The 24,077-nt window shown below is 43.3% G+C and overlaps 1 protein-coding gene across 1 annotated transcript; it reads left to right on the top strand.

Annotated features, from left to right (window-relative positions):
• Window positions 1-67: 67 nt before the first annotated feature.
• LOC106562085 (WD repeat-containing protein 36) lies at window positions 68-20,745 on the top strand. The gene is made up of 23 exons (XM_014126651.2): window positions 68-381; window positions 912-939; window positions 1,259-1,359; window positions 3,141-3,258; window positions 3,459-3,591; window positions 3,821-3,875; window positions 6,614-6,746; window positions 6,899-7,074; window positions 7,982-8,102; window positions 8,192-8,257; window positions 8,390-8,473; window positions 8,594-8,748; window positions 8,912-9,026; window positions 9,121-9,286; window positions 9,423-9,531; window positions 9,652-9,731; window positions 9,980-10,087; window positions 11,550-11,647; window positions 11,947-12,089; window positions 12,323-12,442; window positions 18,528-18,609; window positions 18,878-19,065; window positions 20,375-20,745. The coding sequence occupies exons 1-23, from the start codon at window positions 226-228 to the stop codon at window positions 20,522-20,524; spliced, it is 2,685 nt and encodes an 894-aa protein (XP_013982126.1). The 5' UTR covers window positions 68-225; the 3' UTR covers window positions 20,525-20,745.
• Window positions 20,746-24,077: the final 3,332 nt, after the last annotated feature.

The raw sequence follows: 24,077 nt of genomic DNA, 5'->3' as shown, positions 1-24,077 counted from the left end.
GATATTTATGGAGGGAATATCAGGGAATTTATCACGCGGAAGTTATAATTCTCTTAAATCCAGTCGATCGGACACATTTCAGTGTTACACAAGATGTGTTCACGTTTCGAAAACATTGAAGAACCACAGGAAGAACGTTATTCTGCCTGCCGTTTCAAATAGTTTACGAAAAAGGTGTCTACATTTGATAGAAAGCATTACTTGATATACATCATAACCTAAAACATGCCTGTGGGTAGTAAAAAGGGAAGCGTTATATTTTCAGGCTTCAGAGCATTGGGACTGTATTCGAATCACCTCTCACACGTGGTACGGTACCACAAGAAACATCGAGAATTCTACATTGTAACAGCCGTGGGAAACTGTTTCCACACGTACAATGTAAGTACTTATGTTGTTAAATGTAACGATAAAGTTAGCTATTTACTTGTCACAGAGCAATCATTTAAAACATATATGATGATAGTGTCTTTGCCATTTCCAGATGTCAAAACTAGATCGATGAAACAACATAGCTAGAGGAAGTGCCACGAATGCAACGCCAGATTTTGAGGGCAGTCTTTTCTAAAATAACGTTATTTACCCTTACCAAAAAAGATTGCAGTCAGAGTGCAGTATGCTGCAAATACTGCGCCCAAAATACCACAGTAGACTGCACTTACTGCACTTTTACTGTAGTTTCAAAACTGCTCGATTTTTTTTGTAAGAGTATACTTAGTTTTTTGATAGCTCGCTAATTCTCATATTATAATCGGAGTGGTTATTTAGTGGTCCTATTGGTGATCATCATTAGTTCTGTAGCCATAACAGTGACTAAATAACAAGTTATCATCAGTTCACCTTTTTGCACATTCCATTGTCCATTCCATTGTTTTGTTTGGTAATGATATCAACCATTTGCAATGTTACAGGTCAAGAAACTTGGAATCGTTGCTGTCAGTAAGTAGGACTTCATGTATATTTATGTAGTTTAATTTAAAGGTAGCCTTTATGATATGATGACATTTTACACAGTGGGACGTCCTCCCTACAGAAATCAACAGCAATCAAATGCATATCTGCCAAAAGAGACACTGTTTGCTCTTCCTAATGTGGGCATGTGTCGGGAAGATTGGATTCTGTTGATGTCTGTAAGAGTTTCCCGACTGTGTATGACGATCACTCATATCACTAAGTCTAGCTCCCTTTATTAATTCACCGGTGTTACAGTTTCAAACAATTTGACTGTAGATTTAAGGAATGTATGAATTTTCCCAAGGTAATGCACTTCCAGAGGACATATCATACCTAGCAGCTGATCGGATGCTGGTCTATGTTGCAACTGGTAAAAAAGTATCAGCGTTTGCCAGGAACAAAGAGGTGAAGTATCCATTCCATCACTTATATGATGAATATACACTGCTCAAAAAAATAAAGGGAACACTTAAACAACACAATGTAACTCCAAGTCAATCACACTTCTATGAAATCAAACTGTCCACTTAGGAAGCAACACTGACTGACAATACATTTCACATGCTTTTGTGCAAATGGAATAGACAACAGGTGGAAATTATAGGCAATTAGCAAGACACCCCCAATAAAGGAGTGGTTCTGCAGGTGGGGACCACAGACCACTTCTCAGTTCCTATGCTTCCTGGCTGATGTTTTGGTCACTTTTGAATGCTGGCGGTGCTTTCACTTTAGTGGTAGCATGAGACGGAGTCTACAACCCACACAAGTGGCTCAGGTGGTGCTGCTCATCCAGGATGGCACATCAATGCGAGCTGTGGCAAGAAGGTTTGCTGTGTCTGTCAGCGTAGTGTCCAGAGCATGGAGGCGCTACCAGGAGACAGACCAGTACATCAGGAGACGTGGAGGAGGCCGTAGGAGGGCAACAACCCAGCAGCAGGACCGCTACCGCCGCCTTTGTGCAAGGACGAGCAGGAGAGGCACTGCCAGAGCCCTGCAAAATGACCTCCAGCAGGCCACAAATTGCATGGGTCTGCTCAAACGGTCAGAAACTGACTCCATGAGGGTGGTATGAGGGCCCGACGTCCACAGGTGGGGGTTGTGCTTACAGTCCAACACCGTGCAGGACGTTTGGCATTTGCCAGAGAACACCAAGATTGGCAAATTTGCCACTGGTGCCCTGTGCTCTTCACAGATGAAAGCATGTTCACACTGAGCATGTGACAGACGTGACAGAGTCTGGAGACGCCGTGGAGAACGTTCTGCTGCCTGCAACATCCACCAGCATGACCGGTTTGGTGGTGGGTCAGTCATGGTGTGGGGTGGCATTTCTTTGGGGGGCCGCACAGCCCTCCATGTGCTCGTCAGAGGTAGCCTGACTGCCATTAGGTACCGAGATGAGATCCTCAGACCCCTTGTGAGACCATATGCTGGTGTGGTTGGCCCTGGCTTCCTCCTAATGCAAGACAATGCTAGACCTCATGTGGCTGGAGTGTGTCAGCAGTTCCTGCAAGAGGAAGGCATTGATGCTATGGACTGGCCCGCCCGTTCCCCAGACCTGAATCCAATTGAGCACATCTGGGACATCATGTCTCGCTCCATCCACCAGCGCCACGTTGCACCAGGAGTTGGCGGATGCTTTAGTCCAGATCTGGGAGGAGATCCCTCAGGAGACCATCCGCCACCTCATCAGGAGCATGCCCAGGCGTTGTAGGGAGGTCATACAGGCACGTGGAGGCCACACACATTACTGAGCCTCATTTTGACTTGTTTTAAGGACATTACATCAAAGTTGGATCAGCCTGTAGTGTGGTTTTCCACTTTAATTTTGAGTGTGACTCCAAATACAGACCTCCATGTGTTGATAAATTGGATTTCCATTGATTCTTTTTGTGTGATTTTGTTGTCAGCACATTCAACTATGTAAAGAAAGAAATAATCTTATTGAATACTTTTATCATTCAGATCTAGGATGTGTTGTTTAAGTGTTCCCTTTATTTTTTTGAGCAGTATATTATATGATGTTTTTTTTTTTTTTAAGACAATGATATCAAACTATTTAGGCCACCTACTTGTCATGACACGAGGCTAGCTGAGAGCACACGCTCACTTTAGCTTAAATGTTACGTTGATTATAGTGAATGACATTGCTTATAGTAAACTGACTGTGAGCTGTTGCGTCTATCCAGGTTGTTCACATGTACACCGGCCATGGAGCTGATGTTCACCTCCTGCTGCCTTTTGGGGATCACATCATTTCTGTAGACCGGGGCAATGCTGTCATTGTTTGGGACGTGGAGTCAGAGGGTTTGTGTTGCAAAAATAATGCAGAACTGTTCATTGGGATCATCGTTGAGTTTATCTGTTCCAATGAACCTTGAGTTGAACATGTTTTGGTAAATTGATTGTTTTGAAATGATGATCAGTAGTTTTTCATTTTCCACTCAAACCAGTTTTTGTGAAGTCAGTTAAATATTTTTGTTCTCTCGTGCTTGTTCGTCCCACAGAGGAGTACCTGCAGATAACATTTGACAAAGTGTCATTTGAAGTGTCTGCCATAATGCACCCAAGCACTTACCTGAACAAGATCCTGTTTGGGAGTAGCCAAGGAGGTCTCCAGCTCTGGAATGTCAAATCGAAGTACGGTCATTAATGTAGTTTTAAAATATATTGAACTAAAAAAGTATTGGTTGATAATATAATTATAATTTGTTTGTGAAATCATAAAACTGATGGAAGGACAGAACAACCAAAGATCTGTATTAATGCAACTGAAATTGTTATAGTGTGCTTTATCAAAGTTTGTTCTTAAATGTATAAATGTTTGCCATGTTCTCTGCTCATTAAGTGCATTCCATTTGTATCTTAGCAAGCTTCTGTACACCTTCACTGGATGGCCATCAGGAGTTACAGTGCTTCAGCAGGTTGGTTAAAATATCATTTTACATTTCTCAAAGCTGAAAGTTTTTAGGTTGAGGAACGGTCAAGCAAACATGTGTTCAACTCCTTTCAAATACTGTGTAGAATGAAGGTACTGCGTAGCCTACATTCTGGCTCGGGAAGACATGCAGGCAGTGGCATAGGCAGAAATCTGATGATGGAAGGGCCAGCAAAAATTTAGGTCGGCCAATATTTGGGCACTCGAACCATAATTAAATGATCATAAAAGCATAGCCTACCCTATACCCTACTGTATTCAGTCACACATAACAAACCATCTAATGTGATGTCGCATTACAGACCAAATAGTCTTGTAGACCTACGGAAATCCATGACTCTTGCATTTTAACATGCGACTCTACACATAATAAACCGTAGGCCTATGTAACGTTAATAATCACAATAAGCAGCCGTAGACTAGAACAGTGGTCACCAACTTCTTCTTGGTCTAGATCACTTTGGGTGAAAATGTAAGCAGGGTGCGCCTACAATGTATTGTGTATCAATTAAATGATCAATAGCCTATAGGGCCTCACTATAGTGTATGGCCGGAGAAGCACAGGGCAAAGTCCTTTTTTGAATGAAATTAAGTTCTTAAAAATGATAGGCTACTTACATTGACTGGAAATAAATACTGTTTCATTCTTTTCATATATAATAAGAGGTCCGATTTCTCCATGTAGGCCTACTCCTCATTATAAATAACGTACAGTCCCTTGTATTTCAAAACTCAAGTCTCAAGCTAGGCTATATGATAACCCTGGTAATAGGTCAGTTGATGTAGCCTATTACTTGCGAGGCACATCAGAGTATAAATAGAAATACCTTTTTTATTTTTTCCATTTCACTGGACTGATAGTCATGTGGGGCGGCAGGTAGCCTAGTGGTTAGAGCGTTGGGCCTGTAACCGAAAGGTTGCTAGATCGAATCCCCGAGCTGACAAGGTAAAAATCTGTCGTTCTGCCCCTGAACAAGGCACTGTTCCTAGGCCGTCATTGTAAATAAGAATTTGTTCTTAAAGGCCCTCAATTAGATCAATGCAATCAGTGATTGATATAGAGGGGAACTTGAGGCCCTTAAAGGCAAAATACTTACATCAAATATCTTGGGAAATGCTCCAACATCCTCTTCTATACACGACCTCTTGAAGAAGAAAAAAATGCGGTATGCTTTGTTTGGCAGTTTTACAAGTTTTTGCTAGCCAAGTTGTTTAGTGAATCTTAGCTAGCTAGTTAACAGTTAGTAGCCTACATAGTATAGCTTAGCCTACACAACGTAGCTTAGCCTACACAGCGATAGCTACTGTTTACTGCACATGGTATCATTGCGAAGTGACACGTGCCAGAACCTGCCCATTATTTAGAAATTCATAAGCTGATTTTATAAAAAAAAAAATATATATATATATATTATTTTCAATATATATCTCTTTAGTTTTCCACCTCCTCCCTACTGCTTGCTATGAATTTCATCTGATGGTGTATGCATGTTTAGGCCAGTCCTTGACTTGGACTGAAATAGGTCCCGGTACTCATTTTGGGTGCCGGTACCGTTTATATTTCAGTGCAGGTACTTTTGAGATAATATTCTATAAGAGGAGCAGGAACTCAAGCAGAAGAGAATTTGAGGTGCTGATATATATTTCCGGTGAGCTCCTGACCAAGTCAAGTACTGCGCTTAAGTTAAAAGACAAATAATGTCTTAGAGCAAAATGCTCTATCTGATTGGGTGGGTCTGGCTCCCCAGTGGGTGCTGTGCCTAAGCCCCCGCATACAGGTAACTGCCAAAATAAAGGAAACCCCAACGGCCACCATGAGCCAGAACAGCTTCAGTGCACCTTGGCCCTTGGCATAGATTCTACAAGTGTCTGGAACTGTATTGGAGCGATGTGACACCATTGTTCCGCGGGTGGTTTTATTTGGCCTCCCAAGCTTAATGAGCAAAACATTTTTATAAAATTTTAAAACACCAGAAAATCAGCTCCAAGTGATTTTTATTTTGGGAAATCTGTTCCCAAGTATTCCCACGTATAATAGGAAGAAGTGATTGTATACAAATGTAAGCAAGGTTTGAAATGATGTGTCAGTCAAATATTATATTGGTTTTGGCTGCTTGCGGTCAATTTGCAGTCTTAAAATGATTTGTAATTATTTTCTGTCCCCCCCCCAACCATCCGCCCAAGGAAAGATCAGCCTGCGGCTGAATCTAGTTGATGATCCCTGGTATACACTATGTATGGGATCTACTGTGTAGAAAAGTCGGCTACTGTGCAATCAGAAATTCAATGTGTGGGCCTCCCGAGTGGCGCAGTGTTCTAAGACTCTGTCGCAGCCGGCCACGACCAGGAGACCCATGGGGCGGCGCACAATTGGCCCACCGTCGTCCAGGATAGGGGAGGTTTTGGCCGGCAGGGATGTCCTTGTCCCATCGCGCACTAGCGACTCCTGGTGGCGGGCCTGCCGCAGTGCACGCTGACAAGGTCGCCAGGTGCACGGTGTTTCCTCCAACACATTGGTGCGGATGGCTTCCGGGTTAAGTGGGAATTGTGTCAAGAAGCAGTGCAGCTTGGTCCGTGCGGGAGTTGCAGAGATGAGACAAGACTATAACTACCAATTGGATACCTCGAAATTGGGGAGAAAAAAAGGGTAAAAAAAGGAGAGTCAATGTGTTTCCTGTCGAGCTTATCTCTCTCTCACCCATTTCCTCTAAACCACCCCCTCAGACCCCAGCTGTGGACGTTGTGGGTGTTGGCCTATCATCGGGTCAGATCATCATCCACAACATCAAGTTTGATGAGTCACTGATGAAGTTCCAGCAAGACTGGGGCCCAGTCACTTCCCTTTCCTTCAGAACAGGTGACATCCCCAATTGAACGTGGTGTTGTCTTTATGATTTATAATGATAAACACAACATTGTGTGGCTTCATTTTGTGTCTGGTGTGTCACTGCTTTGCGTCCAATAAAATGTTTACTGACCTCTTAACACTTTGATGTGATTGTCTTCTAGATGGCCATCCAGTAATGGCGGCTGGTAGTCCTGTTGGACATATTGGGCTGTGGGATCTGGAGGAGAAGAAGCTTGTTTGTCAGATGAGAGATGCCCACAACACAGCTATCGCTGGATTGACATTCCTCCATGGCGAACCTCTTCTCATCACCAATGGGGCTGATAACGGCATTCGGGTTTGTGTTACTTAAATTGTCATTCACTAGAGGGCGTCACTGTACAATTGCTGTAAAAATGTTTTAGTTTTAGTTTTTTTTACTACACATCTTAAAGAAGGGGTGTCAACCATACGGCCACATTTTCTCTTGAAACTGTGTGGAAATGATTGTGTCTACATTAATTTCTTGACTGTGTCCAGCTTGCTAATAATCACCGACATGAAAGCTTGACAGTCAGGGAGCATCGAAAATTTTAAAGATTGAAAACCGATTGCGCCCCCCCCCGGACCTCTTTTGAAGACTGAATGTGGCCCCCCGGATCTCTTTGAAGACTGAATGCGGCCCCCCGGATCTCTTTGAAGACTGAATGCGGCCCCCCCGGACCTCTTTGTAGACCGAATGCGGCCCCCCCGGACCTCTTTGTAGACCGAATGCGGCCCCCTACCTCTTTGTAGATCGAATGCGGCCCCCCGGACCTCTTTGTAGATCGAATGCGGCTCCCCCAGACCTCTTTGTAGACCGAATGCGCCCCCCGGACCTCTTTGTAGACCGAATGCGCCCCCCGGGGCAAAATTTGTTTGACACCCCTGTCTTAAAGCTTGTATTTGCAAATCTCAAGTTGCAAATTCATCACGGCTAACACATACTCGTACCAACATATTTAACTAGGCAAGTCAGTTAAGAACAATTCTTATTTACAATGACGGCCTACTCCGGCCAAACCCGGACGACGCTGGGCCAATTGTGCGCCACCCTATGGGACTCCCAATCACTGCCAGATGTGATACAGCCTGGAGTCAAACCAGGGACTGTAATGACGCCTTCTTTCACTGAGATGCAGTGCCTTAGACCGCTGTGCCACTCGGGAGCCCTCAAGATTTGGTATTCAACCATAGAGTTTTGAATGATCAGTCATATTCCTCAGGTGTGGATCTTTGACACGGCGGGCGGAGGAGGCCGTCTACTCAGGAGTCGTCTGGGACACAGCGCCCCGCCCACTAAGGTCCAGCACCACGGCCTGAACGGACATCACATTCTCAGTGCTGGTATGTGTGACCTGCTGTATCAGGCAGTTGTATAAGGCATCTATGAGTTTTTTTTCTCTCTAATCCACTGTACTCTTTCTTTTTCTAAGGTCAAGATGGTACTCTGCAGTCGTTCTCCACTGTTCATGAGAGATTCAACAGGAGTTTAGGACATGGTACGATGACATTTTTTTCGGTTGTAGGAAAAATTGCTGTTATGGACAATGAGATGTCAATTTGAGTACTGTTTACCTGCATGAATCCTTGTTTGCTCTATTCTTCATGACAATAAACCAATTGGTAACTAGGTTCCATCAACAAGAAGAAATCCAAAAAGAAAAGCTTGAGGTATGACAAACTAAAGCTTCCTGCCATCACCACTTTCGCCTCAGGTATGTTCAGCAACAAAAAAAAAAATACTCAAAACAAGTCAGTTTTTCTGTAGAACCTTTATCATTGAATGGGATTTAATTTGTTGACACGCTTGTTTTCTCTGATTCTGTGTGATGTAGAGAGTGCCCGTCAGAGTGATTGGGACAGTATAGTGGCGTGTCATCGAGGGTACCTCATGACGACCACCTGGAACTATCAGAAGGGCAGCATGGGAGCACACAAGCTGGAGCCCGAACGCTTCAACAAGAACCGCGCTCTCAGCGTCCATGCTACGGTAGCTAAATATGTTACTGGTTATGTAAAATGTTGTTTTTTGTGTGTCAAATGAACCCAAATGATTTGATGAGTTAGTTTATAATGCAAAGTTTATTACACATTTTGAAATAAACGTGATGTAAGCGCTATTTATCTCGTTAAAATGTGTACTTTCTCCTCAGGCGGTTGATATCACGTCATGTGGTAACTTCGTGGTGGTAGGACTCTCATCTGGACATATTGACGTTTACAACATGCAGTCTGGCATGCATAGAGGTCAATATGGAGAGGATGAAGGTGCGTACCCCCAGAAAGACAATTACCGATGTATATTTGGCGCGTGCGTTCCGTGAAAGATTCAGCTTTATTTGTCCCATCTCTGACCCTGTAGCTCACAGGGGGGCGGTGCGCGGCGTGTCGGTGGATGGACTCAACCAGCTGACCGTGAGTGCCGGAGCTGACAAACTGGTCCACATCTGGAAGTTCAAATCTAGGAAGCTGGTCCACTCCATTGACCTGGGCACCACGCCCGTCACCACACACCTGCACCGGGACAGGTACGGGACAGATGACACCACAGGGAATAATAGCATTTACACGACTGCACTTCTTCCAACTGATTTTAGTTTCCACGTGGTTATAACATAGCTGTAGAAAAGTGTCTGATCGCAGTCTTTTCTGTCCCCGGTAAAGTGGTATGTTGGCCGTAGCGCTGGACGACTTCACGCTCAATGTTCTGGACATGGAGACCAAGAGGATTGTCCGCAAGTTCTCTGGCCATCGAGGACAGGTCAATGACATGGTGAGTCATTATCTTTCTTGATCTCCCTTTCTCTGTTTTTCTCTCGATTTTGATCTTGCCTTCTCCCCAAATATCTTTTTGAGTACTGAGGGATTTTTCTTGTCTGCCGTGTCCCCTCAGGCTTTCAGTCCAGACGGTCGCTGGTTGATAACGGCAGCCATGGACTGTACTATCAGGACATGGGACCTTCCCTCCGGCTGGTAAGACTAACCCTTCCGCTTCTGGAGCAGCTTCTCGTCATTTCCTCTCGCCATAACCTGAAATCGTTGAGATGACCTTTGTCCAGATACTTCTTTTTTTCTTCTTTTTTTAAAGGGCTTTATCATAAATGTAGTTTATCAATGAATCTCCTTCAAGTGCTCTGCAGGGGAATTTCTGTCTGTGTTCAGTAATTGACTTGATTTTATTCTCTCTTTTTTTTTCTGTCACTGTTAACTTTCTTTCTTAGCCTGGTAGACTGCTTCTTGGTTGACTTTGCTGCAGTCAGTCTGACCATGTCACCCACAGGGGACTTTCTAGCCTCCTCCCATGTCGACAACCTGGGGATCTACTTATGGTAAGAGTCACCACCACATCAAAGAAAGACTGTGTGGGGGGGAGTCAATGATTATCTGAGGTTATGTCATTGTTACGCAACCTAACCTGCTGGTTAATGTTCACACTAATAGGCAACCAAGTATTAGATGATAAAGGAACAATCTTGATTAGCTTAGTCTTTGAATAAATGGGACTCAACAAATGAGTAGTCATATGGTCAATTGTTACAGCATCTATTCAATTTAACAGTTATTTATGAAGGATTATTATGAAGCATTTATTTGTTATTTATGAAGGATTTTAGTTATTTCCTTGTATTCAAGTAGTTTGCTGTGACACAATGTGTTGCATGTATATTGAGTAGTAGTATCACATCCAGTATCCAGTATAATAGTATTCAGGATAGTAACTGGTAGTATTCAGCAATAATAATAATGTATGACATTTACCAGACGCTTTTACCCAAAGCGACTTAGCCATGTGTGCATACATTTTACGTACGGCAGGTCCCGGGAATTGAACCCGTTATCCTGGCGTTGCAAGCATTTTTACATTTTAGTCATTTAGCAGACGCTCTTATCCAGAGCGACTTACAGTAGTGATTTCATACATTTCATTTCATGCTTTTTTTGTTTTTGTACTGGCACCCCGTGGGAATCGAACCCACAACCCTGGCATTGCACACACCATGCTGGCGTTGCAAACACCATGCTCTACCAACTGAGCCACAGGGAAGCACCATGCTCTACCAACTGAGCCACAGGGAAGCACCATGCTCTACCAACTGGGCTACAAAGCCCGACAGCATAGTAGTATTAGTATTTCAATCGAGTACAGGCCCAACTGAATGAACAACAAAGACAATGCAATATTACATTTTATGAAATAGTTTGGGGAATGGTATGGTCTCCGAGGGAAGATCCTCGGAGCTAGATGATGTGATGACAGGTAGCCCTATGCGGGGCTGCTGGCATCGAAACCCCCTCCTGCTGGAGGAAAGGAGTTCCAGTGACTGACCTTAAGGTTATAATAGCTAGTGGTGGTGGGGAGTTGGATGGTTGTTGAAAATGGCAAGTGAGAGAACGAGGTTAAGTTGACATATAAATACATCCCAACATTTACACCCATTGGTTGAGAGAGAGGAAGGTGATACTTGCAGGATTGAGGCCACGGGTTAAACAGCATGTGTGAGGAATGTGTATTATTGTGCCGTGGTTATAGGCTATAAGGTCAATAGCTCAATGACATTCCACACATGGCTACCAGGAAAGAGGAGAAGAAACAGGACACTATGCTGATGATGATTAGTTTTGTATATGCCTCTAGAATAGGAAACAAAGTGAATTATGTTATGCTTACTGGATGAAGTATAAATGAGCATTCAGACCAGCCTTCCTGATTGAACTTTCATACAGCTACATTAGTATTATTGTTGAGTGTGCATCCCATGTTGAGTGAATTCCATATTGTTGTGTTTCCAGGTCCAACAACACGCTGTGCGGTATGGTGTCGTTGCGTCCCCTGCCTGCAGATTACGAGCCCACCGTGATCATGCTGCCAGGAACCTGTCCCGGCCAAGGTACCGACTGAACAGCCACTGTACCCATGTAGCACTTACTCTGTACCGAGCACAGAGGGCTCGAAAGTCCCCCACACCATCTGGACTGGCACATGTAACAGTGGTACCAGCCAATTATTCAAGCGGTCCTTTTGAATATTGACTAGATATTGATGGAGAAAAACAATACTGTGCCGTAATGTGTGTGTGCCAGAGTACTGTACATTCAAATGCTTGAAATAGCCTTTCAGGGACTTAAGCAATATCAGATGGTAGTTGATGGTATCCGTTGCCAAAGAAACATGAGTTTTCTTCTGCAGATGAAGAGGGAGAGGGAGATGCTGATCTCAACACTGAGATGATAGAGTATGAGTCTCCTGAGCAACTGGACGAGCAGCTGGTCACCCTCTCTATGCTTGCCGACTCTCGCTGGAAGAACCTTCTGCACCTCGACATCATCAAGGTGAGCATGTCACACTGTGGTTGTCTGTGGAGGAAAAACGGGGTCACCGACTGTCTTAGCCCTCTGAGCTAAACCCAAGGCAACACAAGTCTCCTTACACATGCAGTGACTGACAACACGTGTAGTAAAATCATTGTCATCGCTTCATAAGACAGACGTTCACAGTGCTCATATATTTTGTTTTTGTTATGTCGGACTGAAATGAGATTGGTGTTTTCCCCTTTCGCATATAGAAACGGAACAAACCCAAGGAGCCCCCCAAGGTTCCAAAGGCTGCCCCCTTCTTTATGCCCACCATCCCAGGACTAATACCACAGTTCGCCCCCTCTGAAGACTCCAACCAGGGGGAACAGGTGAGAGAAGTTATCTTCTACTTCAAGTTCTGATAATAAACAGAACTCCATGAATGACCCTGAAACCACAACACTGTAAAATACATTTTCATTTTTATATATATATTTTTTTACATTCAATGTAAATTACAGGAGCTGGAATCCTTAATGTTGAAACTGCCATGTCTGTTTGCGATGTTCAAATCAAAAATCAAGTCAAATGGTATTTGTCACATGCGCCGAATACAATAGCAGACCTGCCAACATGCACGCATTTTGCATACCAACTGCGCAATTCTCTGTCCATGTACGAGATCCGAGTTAAAAGTACGCAGAAATTAATGGGGACTGATTATTATATAAACTTTTTTTTTTATATAACATTTTAATAAAAAATAAATCCTCTGAGTAAATCTAACATCCCTATTCTCGAGCTGCAACACACAGGCATCTACGGAGTTTGTGTCAACGGACATGGAGATTAGTACATCGTTATTGGACATAGCTACCCCATGTCTGCCGCTCCTCCTGTTTGTTGTGATGCTGAGTTTGCTCACTGTCAGCTGTACGTAAACGCATGGACAAATCCCTTTCGGACTCCGTGTGTTGTGGAAAGGTAAACACTAATTGTTTCACGCTAACGTTAGCGAACATAAGATGGACATTCAGTGGGCTCTAAAGTGACAGCAGTTTACTCGCATTTGCTAGTGAACGAAATGAAATCCAATAAGGAAAATAACTGGTCGCATTTGTGCGAGTGTGATATACATTTCATTCTGCGTCCCATTAGTTGTATTTTCTACGTAACATTACGAGGGTCACGCAACCTGATAGACTGTAACTGAAATGATGATCCATGTCAGAAAAAGCATTACAAAAGTATAATCCAAAATAAATATAAACATCTTGGCATTAAATGGAGTCGGGAGTTTAGAAGACGGCGCGATGAAGAATGAATGAGTGTCCTGTATTAGCTATAGAGGCAATGCCTCTAAACTGTCTTTGCACTAGATTTGAGATTTGTTCAATTTTGAAAATCTGAAATGATGTATGCGCTGCCAACAGACAGACTGCCAAGATCTCATCCGTCTACTTTTTCATTGCATGCTATCCCTGCATTATTTCTGAGGGAGCCTCTGTTGATCTGGTGGAAGATGAGTTTAACCTCTTATCAGGCAACAACCTTTGAGCAGAGTCTGGTCAACATGCGCACGGATCAGGACCTGGAGAGAAATCTGCACAATGAAAAGGGGGGGGCAGCCTGGTCTACTCCCACCTTTTGGCTGTGATGCTGGGGATATTGGTCATATTCCACAGCAATGCAGACTGCGAATGAATATTCAGTCTCATTTCCAAGGACAAAACTCACTACAGAGCCACCCTCAGTATAGACATGCTGAGTGCCCTTGTTACCAAGGTTTCAATGATTGCCAGAGGAACTGTTTGCCACAGAGATGTCTACCCTGATGCCCTGCTGCGTGAGGCTAAGTCTGCTGGCTACCAGGCAAATCTTTCTAGGAAATGATTTCCTGAACATTTGAATGTCTCCAGAAGGTTTGTTCTCACCCACTGTTTCCTATCATAGCATTTTATTATGGATACGTTTTTTTTTGTTGTTGAAATTCCCGTGGATAAGACGTTTGTACATTTTGTACCTAAACAAATAACTTGTTATTTGCTTAATATTTTTTGTTTTAACTCCAAGAATAAAGGCCCTTGGTGTGTTCTTTCTAATTACATCTTGTTAGTGACTTTTACCATGTGTGTAACTGGAACGCTGTCAAAGTATTCCAACCTTTTTATAGACTTGATTTGGTACAATTCTATAATTGCGATCAGACTCACGAACAGTGTGCGCACTTGCGGGGGAAGGAACCCCAATTCGGGGAGTGCTACGAGCGAGAGTTGAATCTCCAATTTGCCGTGCGCGTCTGGTACTCAAAAAAAGTTGGCAGGTCTGCAATAGGTGTAGACCTTACAGTGAAATGCTTACTTACAAGCCCTTAACCAACAATGCCGTTTTAAGAAAAAATACAGGGGGTACTGGTACAGAGTCGATGTGCAAGGGCACCGGTTAGTCGAGGTAATATGTACATGTAGGTAGAGTTATTATGCATAGATAATAAATAGAGAGTAGCAGCAGTGTAAGGGGGGGGCAATGCAAATAGTCTGGGTAGCCATGTAATTAGATATTCAAATGTGTTATGGCTTGTGGGTAGAAGCTGTTTAGAAGCCTCTTGGACCTAGACTTAGTGCTCCGGTACCGCTTCCCATGCGGTACCAGAGAGAACAGTCTATGACTAGGGTGGCTGGGGTCTTTGATAATTTTTATGGCCTTCCTCTGACACCGCCTGGTATAGAGGTCCTGGATGGCAGGAAGCTTGGCCCCAGTGATGTACAGGGACAGACGCACTACCCTCTAGTGCCTTGCGGTCGGAGGCCGAGCAGTTGCCATACCAGGCAGTGATGCAACCAGTCAGGATGCTCTCTGGTGTAGCTGTAGAACCTTTTGAGGATCTGAGGACCCATGCCAAATCTTTTCAGTCTCCTGAGGGGGAATAGGTTTTGTCATGCCCTCTTCACGACTGTCTTGGTGTGCTTGGACCATGTTAGTTTGTTGGTGATGTGGACACCAAGGAACTTGAAGCTCTCAACCTGCTCCACTACAACCCCGTCGATGAGAATGTGGGCGTGCTCGGTCCTCCTTTTCCTGTAGCCCACAATCATCTCCTTTGTCTTGATCATGTTGAGGGAGAGGTTGTTGTCCTGGCACCACACGGCCAGGTCGCTTACCTCCTCACTGTAGGCTGTCTTGTCATTGTCGGTGACCAGGCCTACCACTGTTGCGTCATCGGCAAACTTAATGATGGTTTTGGAGTCATGCCTGGCCATGCGGTCATGAGTGAACAGGCAGTACAGGAGGGGACTGAGGGGCCCCCATGTTGAGGATCAGCGTGGATGATGTGTTGTTACCTACCCTTAACACCTGGGGGCGGCCTGTCAGGAAGTCCAGGATCCAGTTGCAGATGGAGGTGTTTAGCCTTTCAAAGCACTTCATGGCAACAGACGTGAGTGCTATAGGTCAGTAGTCATTTAGGCAGGTTACCTTAGTGTTCTTGGGCACAGGGACTATGGTGGTCTGCTTGAAACATGTTGGTATTACAGACTCAGACAGGGAGAGGTTGAAACTGTCAGTGAAGACCCTTGCCAGTTGGTAAGTGCATTCTCGGAGTACACATCGTGGTAATCTGTCTGGCCCTGCGGCCTTGTGAATGTTGACCTGTTTAAAGGTCTTACTCACATCAGCTACGGAGAGCGTCATCACACAGTCATTCGGAACAGCTGATGCTGTCATGCATGCTTCAGTGTTACTTACCTCGAAGCGAGCATAGAAGTCATTTAGCTCGTCTGGTAAGCTTGTGTTAATGGGCAGCTCGCAGCTGTGCTTCCCTTTGTAGTCTAATAGTTTGCAAGCCCTGCCACATCCGACGAACATCGGAGCCGGTGTAGTACGATTCGATCTTAGTCCTGTATTGACACTTTGCCTGTTTGATGGTTCGTCGGAGGGCATAGCAGGATTTCTTATAAGCTTCCGGGTTAGAGTCCCGCTCCTTGAAAGCAGCAGCTCTACCCTTTAGCTCAGTGTGGATGTTGCCTGTAATCCATGGCTTCTGGTTGGGGTATGTACGTACGGTCACTGTGGGGACGACGTCATCAATGCACTTATTGATGAAGCCAGTGACTGATGTGGTGTACTCAATGCTTTGTGTGCTTCTCTGTGGGTGGAGTAAAAGTGGTCGAGAGTTGTTGTTTTTTTTCTCCTCTGGTTGCACATTTAACATGCTGGTAGAAATGAGGTAAAACGGATTTGAGTTTTTCTGCATTAAAGTCCCCAGCCACTAGGAGCGCCGCCTCTGGGTGAGCGTTTTCCTGTTTACTTATGGCCGTATACAGCTCATTAAGTGCGGTCGTAGTGCCAACATCGGTTTGTGGTGGGAAATAGACAGCTACAAAGAATAGAGGTAGATAGTGTGGTCTACAGCTTATCATTAAATACTCGACGAGCAAAACCTCGAGACTTCCTTAGAATTCGTGCACCAGCTGTTTACAAATATACAGTTGAAGTCAGAAGTTTACATACACTTAGGTTGGAGTCATTAAAACTCGTTTTTCAACCACTCCACAAATTTCTTGATAACAAACTATAGTTTTGGCAAGTCGGTTAGGCCATCTACTTTGTGCATGACACAAGTAATTTTTCCAACAATTGTTTACAGACAGATTATTTCACTTATAAGGAGACGCGTTCTGTCTCCTAGAGAGGAACCTACTTTGGTGCGAAAAGTGCAAATCAATCCCAGAACAACAGCAAAGGACCTTGTGAAGATGCTGGAGGAAACGGGTACAGACGTATTTATATCCACAGTAAAATGAGTCCTATAGTTGTATAACCTGAAAGGCTGCTCAGCAAGGAAGAAGCCACTGCTCCAAAACCGCCATAAAAAAGCCAGACTACGGTTTGCAACTGCACATGGGGACAAAGATCGTACTTTTTGTAGAAATGTCCTCTAGTCTGATGAAACAAAAATAGAACTGTTTGGCCATAATGACCATCGTTATGTTTGGAGGAGAAAGGGGGAGGCTTGCAAGCTGAAGAACACCATCCCAACCGAGAAGCACGGGGGTGGCAGCATCATGTTGTGGGGGTGCGTTGCTGCAGGAGGGACTGGTGCACTTCACAAAATAGATAGAATCATGAGGCAGGAAAATGATGTGGATATATTGTAGCAACATCTCAAGACATCAGTCAGGAAGTTAAAGCTTGGTCGCAAATGGGTCTTCCAAATGGACAATGAACCCAAGTATACTTCCAAAGTTGTGGCAAAATGGCTTAAGGACAACAAAGTCAAGGTATTGGAGTGGCCATCACAAAGCCCTGACCTCAATCCTATAGAAAATGTGTGGGCAGAACTGAAAAAGTGTGTGCGAGCAAGGAGGCCTATAAACCTGACTCAGTTACACCAGCTCTAAGAAGGAATCGGCCAAAATTCACCCAATTTATTGTGGGAAGCTTGTTGAAGGCCAGCCATAACGTTTGACCCTAGTTAAATAATTGAAAGGCAATGCTCCAAATACTAATTGAGTGTGTGTAAACTTCTGACCCACTGGGAATGTGATGAAAGAAATATAAAGCTGAAATAAATCATTCTTTACTATTATTCTGACATTTCACATTCTTAAAATAAAGTGGTCATCCTAACTGACCTAAGACAGGGAATTTTACTAGGATTAAATGTCAGGAATTGTGAAAAACTGAGTTGAAATATATTTGGCTAAGGTGTATGTAAACTTCCGACTTCAACTGTACATAGACCGCCACCCCTTGTTTTACCAGAGTCCGCTGTTCTATCCTGCCGAAAAGCTTAAAACCCGCCAGCTGTATGTTATTCATGTCGTCGTTCAGCCACAACTCGGTAAAACATAAGATATTAGTTTTTAATGTCCCATTGGTAGGATATACGTGAATATATTTATACAAAATATATTTATTAACTGAAATAAAGTAAATACAATTAACAATGGTGTGTTTAGTCGTTAGTGTAAGTGAGTGGTCGCGTGTATACATGTGATAATGAGGGGTGTTGAAAGGTGCCAACGCAAACAAACCAAATAGCCACAAAAATGCCACTACCAAAATCTGTCTGTGTCTGCATGGAGAGAGTCTCCTCCATGAATGGGGAAGAGGTGCATTTATCCTGGGACACACCCGAGCCCAGGTGTGTCCCATTTCACTGACGACCCTCCCGGCTCCGCCCACCGACATCATATTAAGGAAAAGAAGAGCAAAGAGAAGGAATTTGGCAGACAGAGTGGGAGGGTCGTCACACATGGGTAGGGCTCGGACTTGAAATTCATGCCCGTGCAGGGCTCTATGCGACCCTCCCCACCTCTGCTTTGTCAACAAAACAATAATGGACTGTGGCCCTGTTTCCCCTACTACGGATTCCAACTTTAAAAAAGGTTGTTTGCTTTTCATATTATCCCCACTCCCATAATAACTGTTATTTGGTTTAAACAATGCTTCTTTTGTTTACTTTTTTCACAGTCAAAGATTGTGAATTTTGGAGTCCTGGCACAGAAGTCCCATTTCTACCAACAGCTAGAATCTGCTATGCTCAGCAACAAATGTAAGTCTGAATCTCACTTAGCTAGCTATTACTCACCGCACCTCTTGCAAGCATAGCAATTCCTCTAACCCCAAATCAATTCTGAGGCCATAAAAACTCAAGAATATATTTTAGAATCACAATACTTGGGCCTACTGCTATGAAGTCAAGTCATTAGCATGTGCGCTAACTAAAGTATTATTTGGCAGAACTTTACATTTCTAATGGCATGTACCTCAGGCCTATACCAGTACAATGAATAACGCATCCTCCTCATTGTTTCCTCCAGATAATGGCCCTGTGGGGATGCTGAAAGAGATGGGTCCGTCTGGAATTGATGCTGAGCTCCGAGGCCTAGCCCCTGATATGGGTGGAGATGTCTCCGTCTTACAAGGTTTCCTGAAGATGGTGGCTAGCATGCTGGACTCCAAGAGAGACTTTGATTTGGCACAGGCCTACCTGGCTCTCTTCCTAAAGGTAACCACATAAATATCAAAGTCACTAACACTGTACGTTTAATAAGCTGCTGTTATACCAAGGGTCGCGTTAGTTCACAACTGTATTTTCAAAATGCAGACATCTGTATTGATTTTAAGTTTTTTTGCCTGTGTTCTATATTGAAAGTCGTGTGTTTTTATTTTATTTTATTTTTGTTTAAATTTTGTTGCTTCAAATGGAGTGATCAAGGCGGTGCAACTACACTTTACCGTCACAGAAAATACATTAGTGCGACATTCGGTGGGAAATAGCTTTATTTTCATCAGATGACAACAGAAGTGCAACGCTATTTGGCTAGCATTAAATAAGAAAGGTATTTTTTGCTAAAATGATGCATGGCCATCATATTTATCATAGAAAGAATGTAGCCAGCTACATTTCCTGTTTTGCCTGAAGTGAATCTTCATTTCTCAGGAGAAACTGAGAAAAGTACCAGAGAAAAGTCGCTACACATCCAGTCAGAGCGCAGTCTGATGCTACACATCCAGTCAGAGCGCAGTCTGATGCTACACATCCAGTCAGAGCGCAGTCTGATGCTACACATCCAGTCAGAGCGCAGTCTGATGCTAGAATGCCCATTCGTGTATTCTCATCTGAGTGGAGAAGTGCAACTGAAGCACAAAATTAGTCTGATGCCAAGCAGAAATTACATTAAGGAGCATTTTTAGATCTGGTTTACAAAACACAGCAAGCTATTTCTTTTGCCGTTTTATCTATTTTTCTGGGTGAAAAATACAGAGTTCTGCGTTAATGTAACCACTCTATACCTGTGTAAAAACAGTTTTAAAAAAAATAATATTTAATCTACATTTTATTGATTTTGTTTTTGTTACGTTTTAGTCCAATATTTCTACGGTAATTGTATCGTTGTTACAAAGGTATAAGAGCAGCTTAATGTTAAATGTTATCAACTCAGATGCCACTAGATGATGGGGAAGTTGTTTTCTGTTGCATTGACTGTCATCCACTTACATCTGCAGCCAGCAGATGGCATCAGAACATTATGATTGGAAAGAAAAAAACAGAAACATAAAAATACTCTGATACACAACGCCCTATTCAATCAAAACTACTACCCAGACTTGATAGGCTGTTCTATTGTTTCCCTCTTAAAATACCATCTAGTTTGTTGAGTACCTTCATTCAAATTGCATCTTTACAGAACATGAAGAATGATGTTTTTGTCTTCACAGCACCACAGGCACGTTCTGAGGGCAAATAACAAGTGTGTGTGCTCATGTATGGCTAGACTTACATCCATCACTAACCCTGGTTCGTCTCTCTCTAGCTACATCTTAGACTGATCTCCCAGGAACCAGGGCTGATGGAGGAGGCATCTAAAGTATCAGAGAAACTGGAGGAGACGTGGACATCCATGCAGACACTTTTCAATCAGAGCCTGTGTTTGCTGTCATACACCAAGAGTGCACTGCTTTGAAGTGGACCTCTCCCAATGTCGTTTTTCACCATAACTTTTATGTTTAAATCTCTATACAGTATTCTCGGCGCAAGTATCACAGTTGATGCAAGACAAATTGGTCACATTTTACGTGAAGTGCTCTCATGCTTTTGTAATGGTCTAACAAAATATGAAGTTCAATGAAACCACGGTTGACCGAAACCTGATGTAACCGTTTAAAATAAACAACATGATTGTTATCATTGTATTTCTCCAGATTGTTTTCACTTTGTTTGTTCCTTTGGCCAGCTTTAGTTTGCTTTGTTCCCTGCTGTCTCAATAGTGTGCAGCATAGTAATAAGGATTATACAGAGGATAAAGCTCAGGTGCATCCTGTTTTCATTGATCATCCTTGATGTTTCTACAACTTGGGAGCCCACCTGTGGTACATTCAATTGATTGGACATGATTTGGAAAGGCACACACTTGTCTATATAAGGTCCTACAGTTGACAGTACATATTAGAGCAACAACCAAGCCATGAGGTCGAAGGAATTGTCCGTAGAGCTCCGAGACAGGATTGTGTCGAGGCACAGATCTGGGGTAGGGTACCAAATCATTTCTGCAGCATTGAAGGTCCCCAAGAACACAGTGGCCTCAATGATTCTTAAATGGAAGAAGTTTGTAACCACCAAAACCTTTCCTAGAGCTGGCCGCCCAGCCAAACTGAGCAATCGGTGGAGAAGGGCCTTGGTCAAGGAGGTGACCAACAACCCGATGGTCACTCTGACAGAGCTCCAGAGTTCCTCTGTTGAGATGGGAGAACCTTCCAGAAGGACAACTCTGCAGCACTCCACCAATCAGGCCTTTATGATAGAGTGGCCAGATGGAAGCCACTCCTCAGTAAAAGACGCATGACAGCCAGCTTGGAGTTTGCTAAAAGGCACCTAAAGATTGTCAGACCATGAGAAACAAGATTCTCTGGTCTGATGAAGCCAAGATTGAACTCTTTGGCCTGAATGCCAAGCGTCACGTCTGGAGGAAACCTGGCACCATCCCTACGGTGAAGCGTGGTGGCAGCATCATGCTGTGGGGATGTTTTTCAGCGGCAGGGACTGAGACTAGTCAGGATCGAGGCAAAGATGAACGGAGCAAAGTACAGAGAGATCTTTGATGAAAACCTGCTCCAGAGCGCTCAGGACCTCAGACTGGGGTGAAGGTTTACCTTCCAACAGGACAACAACCCTAAGCACACAGCCAAGACAACACAAGAGTGGCTTCGGGACAAGTCTCTGAATGTCTTTAAGTGTCCCAGCCAGAGCCCGGACTTGAACCTGATCGAATATCTCTGGAGAGACCTGAAAATAGCTGTGCATCAACGCTCCCAATCAAACCTGACAGAGCTTGAGAGGATCTGCACAGAAGAATGGGGGAAACTCCCCAAATACAGGTGTGCCAAGCTTGTAGTTACATACCCAAGAAGACTCAAGGCTGTAATCGCTGCCAAAGTTGCTTCAACAAAGTACTGAGTAAAGGATCTGAATACTTATGTAAATGTTTTGTTGTGCTTTTTTTTTTTTTTTTTTTTAAACCTTCTTTTGCTTTGTCATTATGGGGTATTGTGTGTAGATTGATGAGGGGAAACTCTAGTTTAGAATAAGGCTGTAACGTAACAAAATGTGGAAAAACTCAAAGGTCTGAATACCTTCCGAATGCACTGTATTTTCATTGTGTTCAGTGCTGTTGGGGATTATAGTTTTTGTCTGATGACGGAGCAGGGAGTGGAGCAGATGGTGTCTCTGTGTGCCTCTCTCTGTAGCTAGGCTCTGTTGGAGTCCTAGAGGATGACCAAGCCACGCAGGGTGCATGGGTTTGGGATAGGGGTTTTAGTCAAGCCTGTCATTTTTATGGTATGGAAGATAAAGCAATAGAGTAACTTTTTGTTAATGTATTACGTCTTACTACATCTTTTACATATGAAAGTGTTATTATTGAAGGATAATGTTAGTTACTGGGCATCAATTGCATTTTAGTGATTTGTCAGTGTTTAATTTGTAGGGCAGTATTTTTTTTTAATTATGTGCCCCAAAACATATATGTTTGCGGGAATATAAGGCTACAGCGTAATTACATAGTTCAAATGGTAGGCCCAGAACCATATACAGTGTACATATTGTTAAACAATAAGGCCCAGAGGGGGTGTGGTATATGGCCAATATACCACGGCTAAGGGCTGTTCTTATGTACGAAAGCAAGCACACAGTCCTTAGCCGTTGTTATATTGGCCGTATCACAACCCACCGAGGTGCCTTATTACTATTATAAACTGGTTACCAACATAATTTGAGCACTAAAAATACATGTTTTGTCGTACCCATGGTACACGGTCTGGTATACCACAGCTTTCAGCCAATCAGCATTCAGGACTCACACCACCAAGTTTACAAATATATTTATAAACTGGGTGATTCGAGCCCTGAATGCTGATTGGCTGACAGCCATGGTATATCAGACCGTATATCACGGGTATGACAAAACGTATTTTTAGTGCGCTAATTACTTTGGTAACCAGTTTATAATAGCAATAAGGCACCTCGGGGGGGTTGTGGTATATGGCCATTATACCACGGCTAAGGGCTGTATCCAGGCACTCCGCTTTGCGTCGTGCATAAGAACAGCCCTTAGCCGTGGTATATTCGCCATATACCACACCCCCTCAGGCCTTATTGCTTATATATACACAATTAATTCAGAAAGTAGTCAGACCCCTTGATTTTTCCCACGTTTTGTTACGTTACAGCCTTATTCTAATATGGATTCAATATTTTTTTTTCTCTCATCAATCTACACACAATACCCCATAATGACAAAGTGAAAACAGGTTTTTAGAAATGTTTGCAAATTTATTACAAATAAAAACAGAAATACCTTATTAAAATAAGTATTCAGACCCTTTGCTATGAAACTGAGCTCAGGTGCATCCTGTTTCCATTGATCATCCTTGAGATGTTTCTACAACTTGATTGGAGTACACCTGTGGTAAATTAAATTGATTGGACATAATATTTGGAAAGACACACACCTGTCTATATAAGGTCCCACAGTTGACGGTGCATGTCAGAGCAAAAACCAAGCCCTGAGGTCGAAGGAGTGTCGAGGCACATATCAGGGGAAGGGTACCAAAAAATGTCTGCAGCATTGAAGGTCCCCAAGACCTAATCGCTGCCAAAGGTCCTTCAACAAAATACTGAGGGTCTAAATACTTATGTGATATTTCTGGGGGTTTTTTTCTTTATTTTTAATTGCTAAAAATCCGGTTTTGCTTTGTCATTTTGGGGTATTGTGTGTAGATTGAGGCCCAAAAAAATGTTTAATCAATTTTAGAGCAAGGCTGTAACAACAAAATGTGGAAAATATCATGGGGTCTGAATGCACTGTGTATATGGTAGGCCTATTTTCATGTCATTAAAAAGCAACACAATTATGTCTGGTAGTTATGGTAACATGACGTGCTTGATTGTGACCTCAGGTAAAGGTAACTCAATTGTTTTTGGATGTTAAACCAGCGACAGTAAGACCCGGTGGAAACCCT

This window comes from Salmo salar, chromosome ssa01 (assembly GCF_905237065.1).
Source record: "Salmo salar chromosome ssa01, Ssal_v3.1, whole genome shotgun sequence".
Lineage (NCBI taxonomy): Eukaryota > Metazoa > Chordata > Actinopteri > Salmoniformes > Salmonidae > Salmo > Salmo salar.
This window is presented reverse-complemented; position numbering and strand designations above follow the sequence as displayed.

Excerpts from the sequence above, each read along its gene's own strand:
- LOC106562085 (XM_014126651.2), top strand. The coding sequence starts at position 226 with ATGCCTGTGGGTAGTAAAAAGGGAAGCGTTATATTTTCAGGCTTCAGA. Across the intron at positions 8,103-8,191 it reads ACATCACATTCTCAGTGCTG|GTCAAGATGGTACTCTGCAG; the intron begins GTATGTGTGACC and ends TCTTTTTCTAAG. Across the intron at positions 8,474-8,593 it reads CATCACCACTTTCGCCTCAG|AGAGTGCCCGTCAGAGTGAT; the intron begins GTATGTTCAGCA and ends TGTGTGATGTAG.